Below are 13,483 nucleotides of genomic sequence, written 5' to 3' on the forward strand. Positions count from 1 at the left end.
TTTCTTTTTTTTGTTTTTATAAATTTATTTATTAATTTTTGGCTGCCTTGGGTCTTCGTTGCTGCCTGTGGGCTTTGTCTAGTTGCGGCGAGCGGGGGCTACTCTTCATTGCGGTGCGCAGGCTTCTCATTGCGGTGGCTTCTCTTGTTGCAGAGCACGGGCTCTAGGCGCGCGGGCTCCAGTAGTTGTGGCACGCAGGCTCAGTAGTTGTGGCTTGCAGGCTCTAGAGCACAGGCTCAGTAGTTGTGGCTCACGGGCTTAGTTGCTCTGCAGCATGTGGGATCTTCCCGGACCAGGGATTGAACCTGTGTCCCCTGCATTGGCAGGCAGATTCTTAACCACTGCACCACCAGGGAAGTCCCAGGGATAGTATTTCTAATAGCTCTTTGTAGATGTTATTTATAAGATTAAGAAGGATCACTACTAGGGAGTTCCGTGGTGACCTAGTGGTTAGGATTCCGGGCTTTTGCTGCCGTGGCCCAGGTCCAATCCCTGGTCAGGGAACTGAGGTCCCACAGGTCGCCCAAAAAGAAAAGAAAAAAAAATCACTTCTATCCTTAGTTTTATATCTCTCTAAGTGTAATAGGTATGAACAATTCATAAATTGAAGATTTCTTTTTTTTAATTCCCTTTCACAATATCATAAGATGTAGAAAATACCTGGAGATGTTTAAGTTACCTGGAGATGTTTAAGACCTACAAACAGAAAACTAAAAAAGACTGCTAACAGAAATTAAGCAAGATCTAAATAAAAGGAGATCTATCAAGTTTATAGATTGGGACACTCAGTATCTCTTTCTAAATTGAAGATTAAATGCAATCCCAGTCAAAATTCTAGTAGGATTTTTTTGTGATGCACAAATTGAAAAGTGGATTCTAAGCTTCATATTGAGGAATTCCCTGGCGATCCAGTGGTTAGGACTCTGCGCTTCCACTGCAGGGGGCACGGGTTCAATCCCTGGTCGGGGAAGTAAGATCCTGCATGCCACAGCATGGCCAGAAAAAAACCCAATAAATAAATAAATAAATAAAGTCCTTCTCTGGAAAAGCGACTAAAATGAGAAGACCAAGTCTGGAAGAATATTGGTAAATATTTCCATTAGAGGACCTTAATCAATAATCCATGAAGAAACATCAAAACTCAGTAATTAAGATGACAAAATTATATGAACAGAAATTTCAAAAAAGAAATATGGCTGTCTGATTCACTTTGCTGTACACCTGAAACACAACATTGTAAATTAACTATACTCCAATAAAAATTAAAAAAAAAAAGAAGAAATATGGTTGGAAATTAACACATGGAAAACCACTCACATTGTGTCAATAGGGAAATGTTAGTTAAAATCACTAGATATACCTATGACATCACTGAAATTAGAAAGCCTGAACATACCAAGTGTTGGTAAAAATGTAAAGAACAGGAACTCATGTACTGGTGCTTCTCGTGAGACTATAAAAAGATACTACCATTTTAGAAAAGTCTGACTGGCCACATATAAGGTATACATTCACCTACTCTACTACATAGGAATTGTGCTGCTAGATATTAACTCAAGTGAAGGAAAGCATAAGTCCAGAAGGCATTGCCCCAGTGTGAACTTTCTTGTTTTTTATGAGCTTGGAGCTACCTACAAAGAACTACATTCATAAGGCTTTTCTCTAGTGTGGATTCTCTGATGGACAACAAGACTTCTTCTGTAGACAAAGACTTCCCCACATTCACTGCACATATAAGGCCTTTCTCCAGTGTGGATTCTCTGGTGGACAACAAGACTTGTTTTGTAAGTGAAGGGCTTCCCACATTCACTGCATTTAAAAGGCTTTACTCCAGTGTGGACTTTTTGGTGCTGAACAAGTGTATACTTGCGCATGAAGGCTTTTTCACATTCATTACACTTATAGGGTCTTTCTCCAGTATGGATTCTCTGGTGCTCAGCAAGTTTAACTTTGCCGTTGAGAGCTTTCCCACATTCGCTGCACTCATAACGCCTTCGTGCAGTGTGAACATTCTCATGTCTATTGAGGGCAAAGCTGCTTGTAAAGAATTTCCCACATTTGTTACACCCATAAGCCTTTTCTAAAGTGTGAATTCTCTTATGCACAATAAGACTTCCTTTGTAGACATAGGCTTTCCCACATTCACTGCACATGTAAGGCCTTTCTCCAGTGTGGATTCGCTGGTGATAAAGAAGCCTTTTTTTGAAGACGAAGGACTTTCCACATTTGCTACACCCATAAGGCCTTTCTCCACTGTGGATCTTCTGGTGCACAAGAAGGTTATTTTTGTAAAGGAAGCACTTTCCACATTCACTGCACTTATGAGGATTTTCTCCAGTGTGGATTTTTTGGTGCTGAACAAGTGAATCCTTGCGAAGGAAGGCTTTCCCACATTCATTACACTCATATGGTCTTTTTCCAGTGTGGATTCTCTGGTGCTCAAAAAGTTTATATTTGTGGGCAAAGACTTTCCCACAATTACAGCACTCATAAGGCCTTTCTCCTGTGTGAACTTTCCGATGATGAATAAGACTGGAGCTGTGTCTAAAGAACTTCCCGCAGTCACTGCACTCATAAGGTTTTTCTCCAGTGTGAACTCTCAGGTGCTCTGTGAATTTAAACTTTTTACTGAAGGCTTTGCCACATTTGCTGCACTCGTGATGCCCTTGCCCAGGGTGAGAGACCTCCCTGCTCTGTCTGCTTCTACGTGGATGCTCTCCATCGTGGGAGGGCTGGTGCTGGGGAAAGCCCAAGCTGCCTAGGAAAGCCTTCTCAACCTCTCCGCACGTGAACATATTGTCAGCCAAGTACAAAACATCTTTCTCTGCCAGGGCACTCGTATCAGAAGTCAGAGGCTTCAGGATAGATGGCTCCAGTTTTGGATTCCTGTCTTCTGTCACGTGTTCTACAGAAACACATTGTTCAGAAACGGCCTCCTCAGCTTCTACTCCATGCCAACAACCTGAAAGGAAAACAAAAAAATACTGATAAAGTGCACGGAGACTTTTGTGGGACAGGAGCCCATTACAGCTTTTTGTATGACACATCAGAGAAGAAGTCCATAGTGTAGGATTCAAACAAGGGAGGCAGACAGGTGGCAGAAGGGGCTACTGTGAGTACTAGACCTCTGATGGTCACAGAAGAGGGAGAGATCTTATAACAGCAAGAACACAGGACACCAGGATATGGCACTGCAGTAGGAGTAGAGGACTGGAACAACCCACTCCTCGGCCAACGGTGTTCAGCAGGATTTTTTGGTGGTGACAAGTGTACTGGGTAGAATGTGTGTCCCACTCCAGGAAAAGGCATTCACACCATTCACACCTGACTACCAAGAGTTCAAGGACTATATAAGTACTTTCACCTCCCAAGATACATTAAGAAGAGACTATTAGACAACATTGCAGAGTGAGAAGAAAAGGAGAAATGTGGATGACACTGAGATAGAAAGAGCCAGGAGAAAGAACTCACAGTAGATACATAAAAGGGGCAAAGTGTCAAAATGGGGAAGAACGATAGAATGAGGTACAGCCATGATGAGTTTAACTAAAACAGTCGTGGAGAAAGGACATTTCCCTATAGGATTAGAACTCATCAATGTATCACGCCTTCCTACAGCTCCTACTCACCAGGCCCAGGATGCAATTAACCCTCCTCCTATGACTAGAGAGGGGCCTACCTCATCAGGCACCCAGGGTTGCCTCCACCCCTCAGCTCAGGCTGGGTGACTATGAACCCTACCAGATCAAAGTCCTCAGAGGAAAATAGGGCCATTAGGAGAAAGACACTGGCCCAGAGTGAACCAACCAATGACAGACTTCAGGAAAAAAGTGTATCACTAGAAGAACCTTAAGGAGTCTTGCAAACATAATCTAGGGTTGACCACAAGTGCTGACCATCTAAGTGTCTGTAATTTCTGACACAGGCAGTGCAAAAAAAAGGGTTAGAATGTGTGACATGGATCTTGCACACATCTGAACAGTCAACACAACAAGCGGTGGCAAAGCTAAGTGGTATCAGTCGGGCAGGCTTCAAGCCTCTGAGACCAAAGCCTTCTGTGAAAGGCTTCAGCACCTATGGTATAGGGCTGAACACACACAGGGTGGGGGAACGCAGCTCAAGTGCCAGGAAATCAGGGGAGTAAGCACTGTCCAAGGTCCAGGCTGGGAAGGACGGAGTGAGCCATGCAAAAAGAAGGGCAGAGTCCCGTATGGGGCGATGGTGTGGGAACATGGGTCCTTACCCAGGGAGGCTATAAGTGACAGGTTCTCCAGCATCACGTCACAGTAGAGGAGTCTCTGAGCATCGTTAAGGAGACCCCACTCCTCCTGGGAGAAGGACACAGCCACATCCTCAAAGATCACATGGCCCTGTCATGAGGGGGACAAGTGAGTTCACAGCAGCTTCTGCAACCAGGACCCCCAGGTCATGGTCGTCCACCCCAGTGACCCAGCTCAGAGGACACACCAGGTCCTGATGCCACAGGAACCTGCTAGCGTTACGTCATTCAGTTAAAACAGAGAGGGAGACAAGCAGTCTCACAGACGCTCTGTGGTTGCCACACAGACCCCCAGCAACTCTCCTCAGAGTCGACTCTCCTAAGATCACACAGATCACACCACATACAATGACACTTGTGCTCAGCCCCCTGGAGTAAAGCCTGGGGACAAGGGCCCTGAGTCCATGCTCACACTCCCTCCCGCTTCATTGCCCAGCCCTGCAGGGTCACAGCTCCCTCACGTGCCCAACCGTGACACCCACCCCACCCCACGCCACCACCTCGGCCCCAGGCCTTCAGCACCTCACCGTGTTCCCCACGTGCCACCCAGCACGCGGTGCTTCCCCAGGCCTCTGTGGGACCCGCTGCTACAGGCGGTCCCAGCACTGCTTTCCGTCCCCCGACCTGGCCTTGATCCCTGTTCCCACGTCAGCACCCAGACCTTGTGCAGGGTCAGATGCCCGGAGCCCTCGTCCTCCACAGTGTCCCACGTGCTGACCCCACACCACTCACCCCTTCCTCTCTCTGCTCCTCTCATTCCAAGCCCAGCCGCCCAGCTCCCCAGCCCAAGACCCTGTCCCAGCTGCGCTCATCTGCCCTCAGCTGGTCTGTCATCCAGTCTCACTCTCTTCAGGCTCCAACCGCAGTCATCACAAGACTCTGAGCCTGTGGAGGGGAAACAATGTCCCAGGCCTTACCTCCCTGTCATCTCACCTCCATTCCTGCTTTGCCTCTCAATCCATACCTTATCCACCCCTTCGAATCCTGTGCCACGACCACGACCTCCTCCGAGGCCACTCCCACCTCCCACACACTCATGGTCACTGCACTGCCTCATCCATCTTAGTGATGACAGCCACCCCTGTCCCCGTGCCCAGGGAGGTGAGCCAGTCCACGGAGAACACCCTCCCCACCCTACAACTTTCATGGCACCCACACATGACCTGAGGGCCTGGAATCTGACCTGGCCCACATGCCATCCACCTGCTCAGGGGTATCTTCAGTCCTGAGCCCCACCTTCCCTGAACTCCAGGTGTGTGTTTCCAGTGGCCCACTTGACACCTCCTGCAAGACACCCCGGCAATATCTCAGACTCAGCATGGGGACATGGAACTCTGGACAGTCCTTCTGTCCATTACTCCTACTTCTGAGTTCCCGTCTCAGACATGGCGTCCCCACCATCACCTAGAGGCAAACATCCTGGGGTCATGTCAGACTACTCTCTCTCATCCTGTACAGCAGAAAATCAGCTCTACCACAAACGAGAATGAGAGACTCACCTCCTCTCCTGCTACAGAGCCATTGCCAGGATCCAGTCACGATCGACATTTACCAGGATTGTGCCCTCCATTGGGCCCCCGGCTCCACCCTCATCCCCAGTCTTCCTCCTCTTGGCAGGCAGAGCAGCCTCTTCAGACCCAGTGTCAGATTACTTCCCTCCTCTGCGGCCAACGTGGCATGGACCCGCCCCCCTCAGGAGAGGCCCAACTCCTCAGGCTGCCATCCCAGGAATGACTCATGCCCTCAGTCTTGATCAGCCCACGTCATGGGTCCTGCAGTTCCCTGAACACTCCCCTCTCAGTCTCATCTCCAGGCTGTGCCCAAGGATATGTCACCACTTGACCTTCTCCACTGGACACATGGGAACACCTCTGTACAACTTCTGGCTTTGATTAATGATCCTGTGCCTGAGATGATGCCAGGGCCCAGACCTAAGGGCCCACAATCCCAGGACAACACTGTCTCCTATATCTGTGTGTCAGGACCAGGGGTAGGGATGACGTCTGGGTAGGTACTGGGGTTTCTTCCACTTACCTGTCCAGGGACCATAAATGCTGCTGCCACCATGGGAACCTGTGAAAAGAGGGAGTATCTGAGATAAAGGTGATCATGGTGTGGATGTAAAGGCTGAACTGTTTCCTCCCTTCCTTTTCCTGGAGATGAGTGATCTCAGGCTGACCTCTGACCTCGGATCCTCAGTCTTCAGAGCTATAACTTAACAACTCTATGGTCCTGAACAAAAAGACTCAACCTCCCTGAGACTCAGTGTCTTTATGTGTAAAATGGCAACATTTATGGTGCCTATCTCATGATGTTAGTGTAGACATCAAATGCATTAGTGCATATCTGATGCTAAGACTGAGCTATTACAGAACACAGGATTAACATTTCTGTAAATGTTTTTGAAAACTGGGTATTTCCTACATGTCTTTCAAATCATTATATAAATGTGACTTCTAATCAATACCTTGAGGTTTCTGTGATTCCCTATCTGACACCAAATATATGATGTCTCTTCCACCACCAATGATCTGATTCTGTGATATCAACTGGGTGACCGACATTTAATCATATTCTGACACTACCTGAGGTTAGGGACAGAATTTAAAGGTTTAAGGACTCAGTCCCACAAGACTGCCCTCTTTAGAGAGGCCAGTTCCAATCTCTGGTTCCCAGGCTAACGGTACTTCTGTTCTACTTGACTACAAATTCAGGATTTCCCATGAACCTTTCCTAAGTTATGATAATTTGCTAAAAGGACCCACAAAAGTTAGGAAAACAGTTTTCTTATTTTTCTGGTTTATTATAATGGATACAACTTAGGAACAGCCCAATGGAAGAGATATCTAGGTCTGGGGGGGTGGGGCGCTGGAGGGCACCAGGGTGTTTCCAGGCCCTTTCAGTACATGCCACCCTCCCAGCACTTCCACAATTTCAATGTGTTCACCAATCTGAAGGAAACTTGAAATTCATTCTTCAGCAGTTTTTATACCTAATCTCTAGTTTCCTTCTGATCCTTGGGAGGCCCCAGGGTTGGGGTGGTGGGGGAGTGTATAAACTTCTAATTGCTTGGTTTTTCTGGTGACCAGTCCCATCCTGAGTCTACCTAGGGGCCCTGCCCTAAGTCACCTCATCATAATAAACTCCTGTGTGACAAAAGGGGCTAGTTGTGAAAAAAAGTCCTAACCCCCAGGAAATTCCAAGGGGTTCAGAGGTCTATGCGAAGAGCCCAAGGCAAAAACTAAATTTTATATATATATGTATTTATTAATTATTATTATTATACACAAACATATTAAGCAGTTATTATTTGCTTACACAAGATTAACTTGTTAAATCTATACCTTTTTAACTTTGTAGTTTCCTGGGAGAGCTGAGGCACCTCTGCCCTTGACTGGGCCTGGGCTTCAATGACTGGTCAACATTACCCACTTTTTGCTGGCTCAAAAACGAATGCACAGTCGGCTAAGTGTTCAGAGGAGTGAATCTACACAACCTCACACCTCCTTCTCCATCTCCATCCCAGGCAAGACTCCTTAATCCTTATACTCTTGCTTCCCCAGAAAGCTCTGGAACCACAGGACCCTCCCATCTTCAGGTAGCCTCAGAAAGTCTCACCTACTCTGCCTTGCCCGCCAGCCCCAGGTCTCTCTTCTTTCATCTCAGGTCCCCTTTCCCAAAAAAGTGACCAAACTTTCCCTCCTAAATCTGAGATTCCGACTTGGCTGGAGTCCAGGACTTAGTCTGTAACCACATGGACATCAGTGAGCCACAGACCTCCTCCTTCAATTCCAGACTACAGATTCCACCAGCCCCTATGTTACCTCAACTTTGGAATCTCAGAAGCAGCATGTCCCGAATCCAACTTTTAATCTTTCCCCTAAAACTGACTTCTCACATCAGTTGCTGGTCTCGTCTTCCAGATGCTCAGCCAAAAGAAAATGTTTATTGTCCTTTACTCTGTCCTTAGGTCAGAGCCACATTCACTGCACCAGGAAATCCTGCCAATTATCTTTAAGAATTATTGAGAATCTTATTACTTATATTCCTTCGTAAAAAAATTAGTAAACAGAAACCTCAATTAGAGTTGGCACACCAGAAGGGGTCAGCCCTCACTGACCTGAAACAATAACGGAATCCAAAAGGATGAAGACTCCTTCTTTCCTGGAAAGGACTCAGCCAATGAGAAGCCATGGACTCTTTAAAAAAAAACAACAAAAAACCATGGACTCTTTGGTGGCTACAGCCCTTCTAACTTCCTTCTTTAATCTCCATAAAAGTGATAGCTCACCATGGCTGCACACCCCAATTGCAATTCCCTAATGATGGTGGGTGGGGAGGATGGGGGGGGGAGGACAGGGGCGGGGTGGGGGAACCATCTTTGCAAGAGAAATAGCCAGCAGTCTATTTGTTTCAGGTTAACAACTTCCATAGGCACCACTCTGGTCCAGAAGCCACCTTACTCTCTGGAGTGGAATGCACTGGGCTCTCCCAGGTCTCCCTGCCATCACCCTCAGAACCCAGTCTGTTCCAGTCTGTTCTCCCCTGAGCAGCCTTTGGAATACTTTAAAACTCTAACTCAGACCGTGTTCCTGATTTATTCACAACCCTCCACAGCTCCCAGAATGCTGACAGTTAGCCCAGACTGTTGGCTCCTCCCTAAATTCTCTGTTCCCTGCAGAAATGACTGGAACCCCAGGTTTCCCAAATGCTCCCGGCTCTTGAGCACCTCCAAGGCTTTGCACGGGCCAAGCCCACAGCCTTTAACACGCTCCACACTGCGCCACACAGCCTGTCAGAAATGGGACCACCACACACGCACACCTAAAGTTCTGGAAGCAGGGGACTGAACCCCAGTGCCCTGAGCAGGAGACCCTCCCTGGGGGCTTGAGGATTTGGGTCAGGATCGGGGGGGGGGGGGCGGGGGGGGGCGGAACAGTCACCTGGGCCGGGTCCTGCACCGCGTTGGTTGACATAGGACCCCGTTGGCGCGGTGGTGCCAGGAGACGCGCAGGATAATGGCGGAGACCTAGGCCGAAAATCCCGGAAGCGGGTTCCGCAACCCGCTCACTCCTGGGCAGTTTCGACGGCGCCCCTCGGGCTCTTTCCAGTTTCTCTAAGCTCGGCTCCACGGAGTGATCCTCAGCCTCGGGTCCTGCAGACGGCAGCAAAAGCAGCCAAACGACCTCCATCAGGAAGGAGCCGGAAGTCCCGCCCACTCCTAGTTCACAATCCCGGAAGAGCCCCTGTTCGGGGCCTTCACTGGTGTGGAGAACAAGGCCGGTCCTCACACAGTCTCCTGGGTAATGTAGTTCCCCTCGGTCCACCGAGTCGGGTGCGGAGGAGACCCTCCCCCAAACTCCGGGGCACTAATGGGCCAAGTCTGTGCGGGAAGAACAACACATCAAAGCAGACCCATCAAACCCTGTATGTATAATCTTTTTAAAATTCTTATTTAACTCTCATTTCTTAACATAAAAGTTGATACAAGATTAGAAAAAAAGCATTCCAGTTGTGTAAAGACTGAGAGTAGCCAGAGTCCTTATTTGTTGTTTTTGTTTTTTATGAAAACCTTGGAAGTATTTTCAAATAAGAAAAACCAAGTTAATAAGATTTTGGAATAAAAAAGGGAATTATGTGCAATAAAATATGTTGATTATTGGCTAAAAAAAAATACATGAAATTAGAAAACATAACTGTATAGTGGATACTGTCAACCTAAATTAACCTGAGAGGCAATAATCAAGCACATCGCGTTACCTTGGGATCAAAGAATTGCAATTCGGGGCACACATTTAAGTAGCAACAAAAAAGATGTCGGGCTAGGACATCGGCCCCCAACCCTTTTGGCACCGGGTACCGGTTTCGTGGAAGACAATTTTTCACGGGGGTGGGGAGGGTTGGGGATGGATGGGGGTGGGGCGGGGGGGTGGGCTAGGGAATAAAAGTAAGGAGCTTTTAAAGACAAAGAGAGGTTTGCATTACAAAGGATTTTAACTGGAGTTGGAGGCAGAAGCTAGTCTCGGCCGAACAGGACTGAGTGCTAAGGCTATCACTACAGGGAAGTAATAGTGCATTAGTGTGACAAGTTGCAGGTGTTCTGGCAGAATCCTTGGAATATTTGCAGGTTCGCCCAGATCAAAAGTTCATGGTTTCACAAGATGGGGAAGTGCAGGAGGTCCACTAATTAATAGCCTCCCAGCTCCATGTTAAAAAATCTCTTGACAGGGGACTTCCCTGGTGGCGCAGTGGTTAAGAATCCACCTGCCAATGCAGGGGACGCGGGTTCGAGCCCTGGTCCGGGAAGATCCCACATGCTGCTGAGCAACTAAACCCGTGCGCCACAACTACTGAGCCTGCGCTCTAGAGCCCGGGAGCCACAACTACTGAAGCCCACGTGCCACAACTACTGAAGCCCGCGCACCTAGAGCCCATGCTCCACAACAAGAGAAGCCACCGCAATGAGAAGCCCGCGCACCACAACGAAGAGTAGCCTCCGCTCGCTGCAACTAGAGAAAGCCCGCGCGCAGCAACGAAGACCCAGTGCAGCCATAAATAAATAAATAAATAAATACATAATTAAAAAAAAAAATCCCTTGACAGAAGTGACTCCTTTTTATTTCACATTTCACAACACTATTAATTTGGCATGCCTTGCAGGACTTCTCAAAGCAAATATAAAAATTTTCACAGCATATACACAAACTATATGATAATAGCAGACTTCTTTAAAAAAAACGTAAAAATTGAAATGACAAGAAAACACTTAGGAAGATATTGAGACATCTATAAATTATTAAAGATTTAATATATAAATAATAAATTCGATAAGTACTACAAATGAAAGATTTAAAACCTGAGAAGGCAAAATTCTTCTATGCCACTTCAGATTAGAATTATGAAAGCAAACAACATTTGAAAAAAATAGTCTTATATTCCATTAGGAAAATGAAAATGAAACCAATCAGACTGATGAGCCTAAGGAAGTCTGACATTACCAAATGTTGGTAAAACTAAAGAAATTAGTAAATATCACAAACTGCCATTGGGTATCTATTAAAATTACTTCGCAGAAGTGTTTAGCATTATGCAGTTACTTTAAACCTCTGCCCCTTTGTGCAAAAAATACTTTCTATTGATACATGCACTACATAAACCAGTGTATCAATAAGAAAACATGTCAGATATCTCTAAGTAGCACTGATATACCTGCCAAAAGCATGAAAAAAAAGAAGCAAAGAAAGATTTCAAGATTTGAATGTAAAATTGAATTAAAAAAATACAATGCCGCGAAGCAACTAAGCCTATGCGCCACAACTACTGAGCCTGCTCTCTAGAGCCCGGGAGCCACAACTACTGAGCCCACGTGCCACAACTACTGAAGCCCGCGCGCCTAGAGCCCGTGCTCCGCAACAAGAGAAGCCACCGCAATGATAAGCCTGAGCACCATAATGAAGAGTAGCTCCTGCTCGCCGCAACTAGAGAAAAGCCCGCGTGCAGCAATGAAGACCCAAAGCAGCCAAAAATAAATAAGTTTTAAAAATTCAGACCATGCAAACCTATACAATTACGAAAAAAAAACTTAATACATGTGTTAAAAGAAAATTTCACAGACTTTAATTTTAGCATATAGTTTGCTTTTACGTAGTGACTCATGAACTGGAAAGCATCCAGTCTAGAAAATAGAGAGGAGCTCTGAAGAGCTATTCAGAATGCACAGATTACATAGACAAAAATACTTGAGAACAAGGAATTCATACTAGGCAATAGCTGATTGGTCATAGCAAGGTTAATTTTCTTTATGTGGGGCACAGGGAAGTTTTGGAACAAGGTTGTGAAAAACTAAAGCTGACCAGGCATATTCTGATTGGCTGGCCTTAGGTTTCTGCTCCTGAAAGAGCCAGATATTCGCAAGAAATAGAAATTGAAGTAAGTTTCAGCATTCAGATTTGGGTCATAGCATGAGCCACTCTGTCTTGGTACTAGTTTAGATATTTTAACACATGACGGGGGGAAAAAAAGTAAAATCACAAACGTTATATTGTTTTTTGGCTTTTATGAATAAAGCTGCTGTTACTGTGAATATTTCCACTGAAGTATTCCTGAGTCATAAGATTTAATTTTTCTTAAGGATATACCTACAATTGAGATTACCGTGTCGTATGATATGTGTATGTATAGCATTACAAGAGAGTACAACAGTATTTTCTAAAGTTATTTATCAATTTGTATTCCCTCAAGAAATATATGAGTTGTAGCTGTTTCATCTCTTCATTAATTTGAAATTGTCAGTGCTTGAATTTTAGTCATTCCAATGAGTATGTAGTAGTCCCTCACTGTGGCTTTAAAATGTGTTTACAATGCTGAGTAATAAGGAGAAGCATATTTTCATTTTCTTATTTACCATTTATACTTCTTTGGTGACACATGCCTTCAGAAGTTTTGCGGATATTTTGAATTGCGTTATTTTTCGTTATTGTTATAAGGACCATTTACATATTGACAATCACAGTCATTTTTCAGAGATAGTTCTTACAAATATCTTTCCCTAGGTTGTGACTTGAGTTTTCACTTTCTTAACTATCTCTTGAAAAGCAAAGTTTTAATTTTGATTAAGCTTCAATTAATTTATTTTCTTTGGTTAATGACCTTTGTGTTTTTATTTCTTTAATTTCTTTTTATTTATTTTTATAAATTAATTTATTTTTGGCTGCATTGGGTCTTCGTTGCTGTGCGCGGGCTATTTCTAGCTGTGGAGAGCGGGGGCTACTCTTCCTTGCGGCGCGCGGGCTTCTCATTGCTGTGGCTTCTCTTGTTGCAGAGCACGGACTGGAGGCGCGAGGGCTGAGTAGTTGTGGCTCCCGGGCTCTAGAGTGCAGGCTCAGTACTTGTGGCACACAGGCTTAGTTGCTCCGCGGCATGTAGGATCTTCCCGGGGATCGAACCTGTGTCCCCTGCATTTGCAGGTGGATTCTTAACCACTGTGCCACCAGGGAAGTCCCACCTTTGTGTTTTTAAATAATCCTTACCCTTAACCAAAAACAAAGAGCATTTTTCCTAAGTCATCTTTTCTACTGCATTTTTTTTCTCTGACATAAAGAACTGTGTGTGGGGACTTAAATAAATATATAAATATGAAAAAATAAAATAAAATGTTGATTGCTCAGACTGAGGTACATGGATTACCTTTATCAAGACCTTTCT

General features: G+C 45.6%; 1 protein-coding gene across 1 annotated transcript in view; it reads right to left on the reverse strand.

The window, feature by feature from the left end:
- Positions 1–1,391: 1,391 nt before the first annotated feature.
- The window catches only part of ZNF550 (zinc finger protein 550), a 34,038-nt gene continuing 21,946 nt past the window's right edge, over positions 1,392–13,483 (reverse strand). The window contains exon 5 of the mRNA XM_061173637.1: positions 1,392–2,606. Within this exon, the coding sequence (XP_061029620.1) occupies positions 1,632–2,606 (975 nt within the window). The 3' untranslated portion in view covers positions 1,392–1,631. The remainder of the gene's footprint in view (positions 2,607–13,483) is intronic.

The sequence above is a fragment of the Eubalaena glacialis genome, chromosome 18 (assembly GCF_028564815.1).
Source record: "Eubalaena glacialis isolate mEubGla1 chromosome 18, mEubGla1.1.hap2.+ XY, whole genome shotgun sequence".
In the NCBI taxonomy this organism is placed as follows: domain Eukaryota; kingdom Metazoa; phylum Chordata; class Mammalia; order Artiodactyla; family Balaenidae; genus Eubalaena; species Eubalaena glacialis.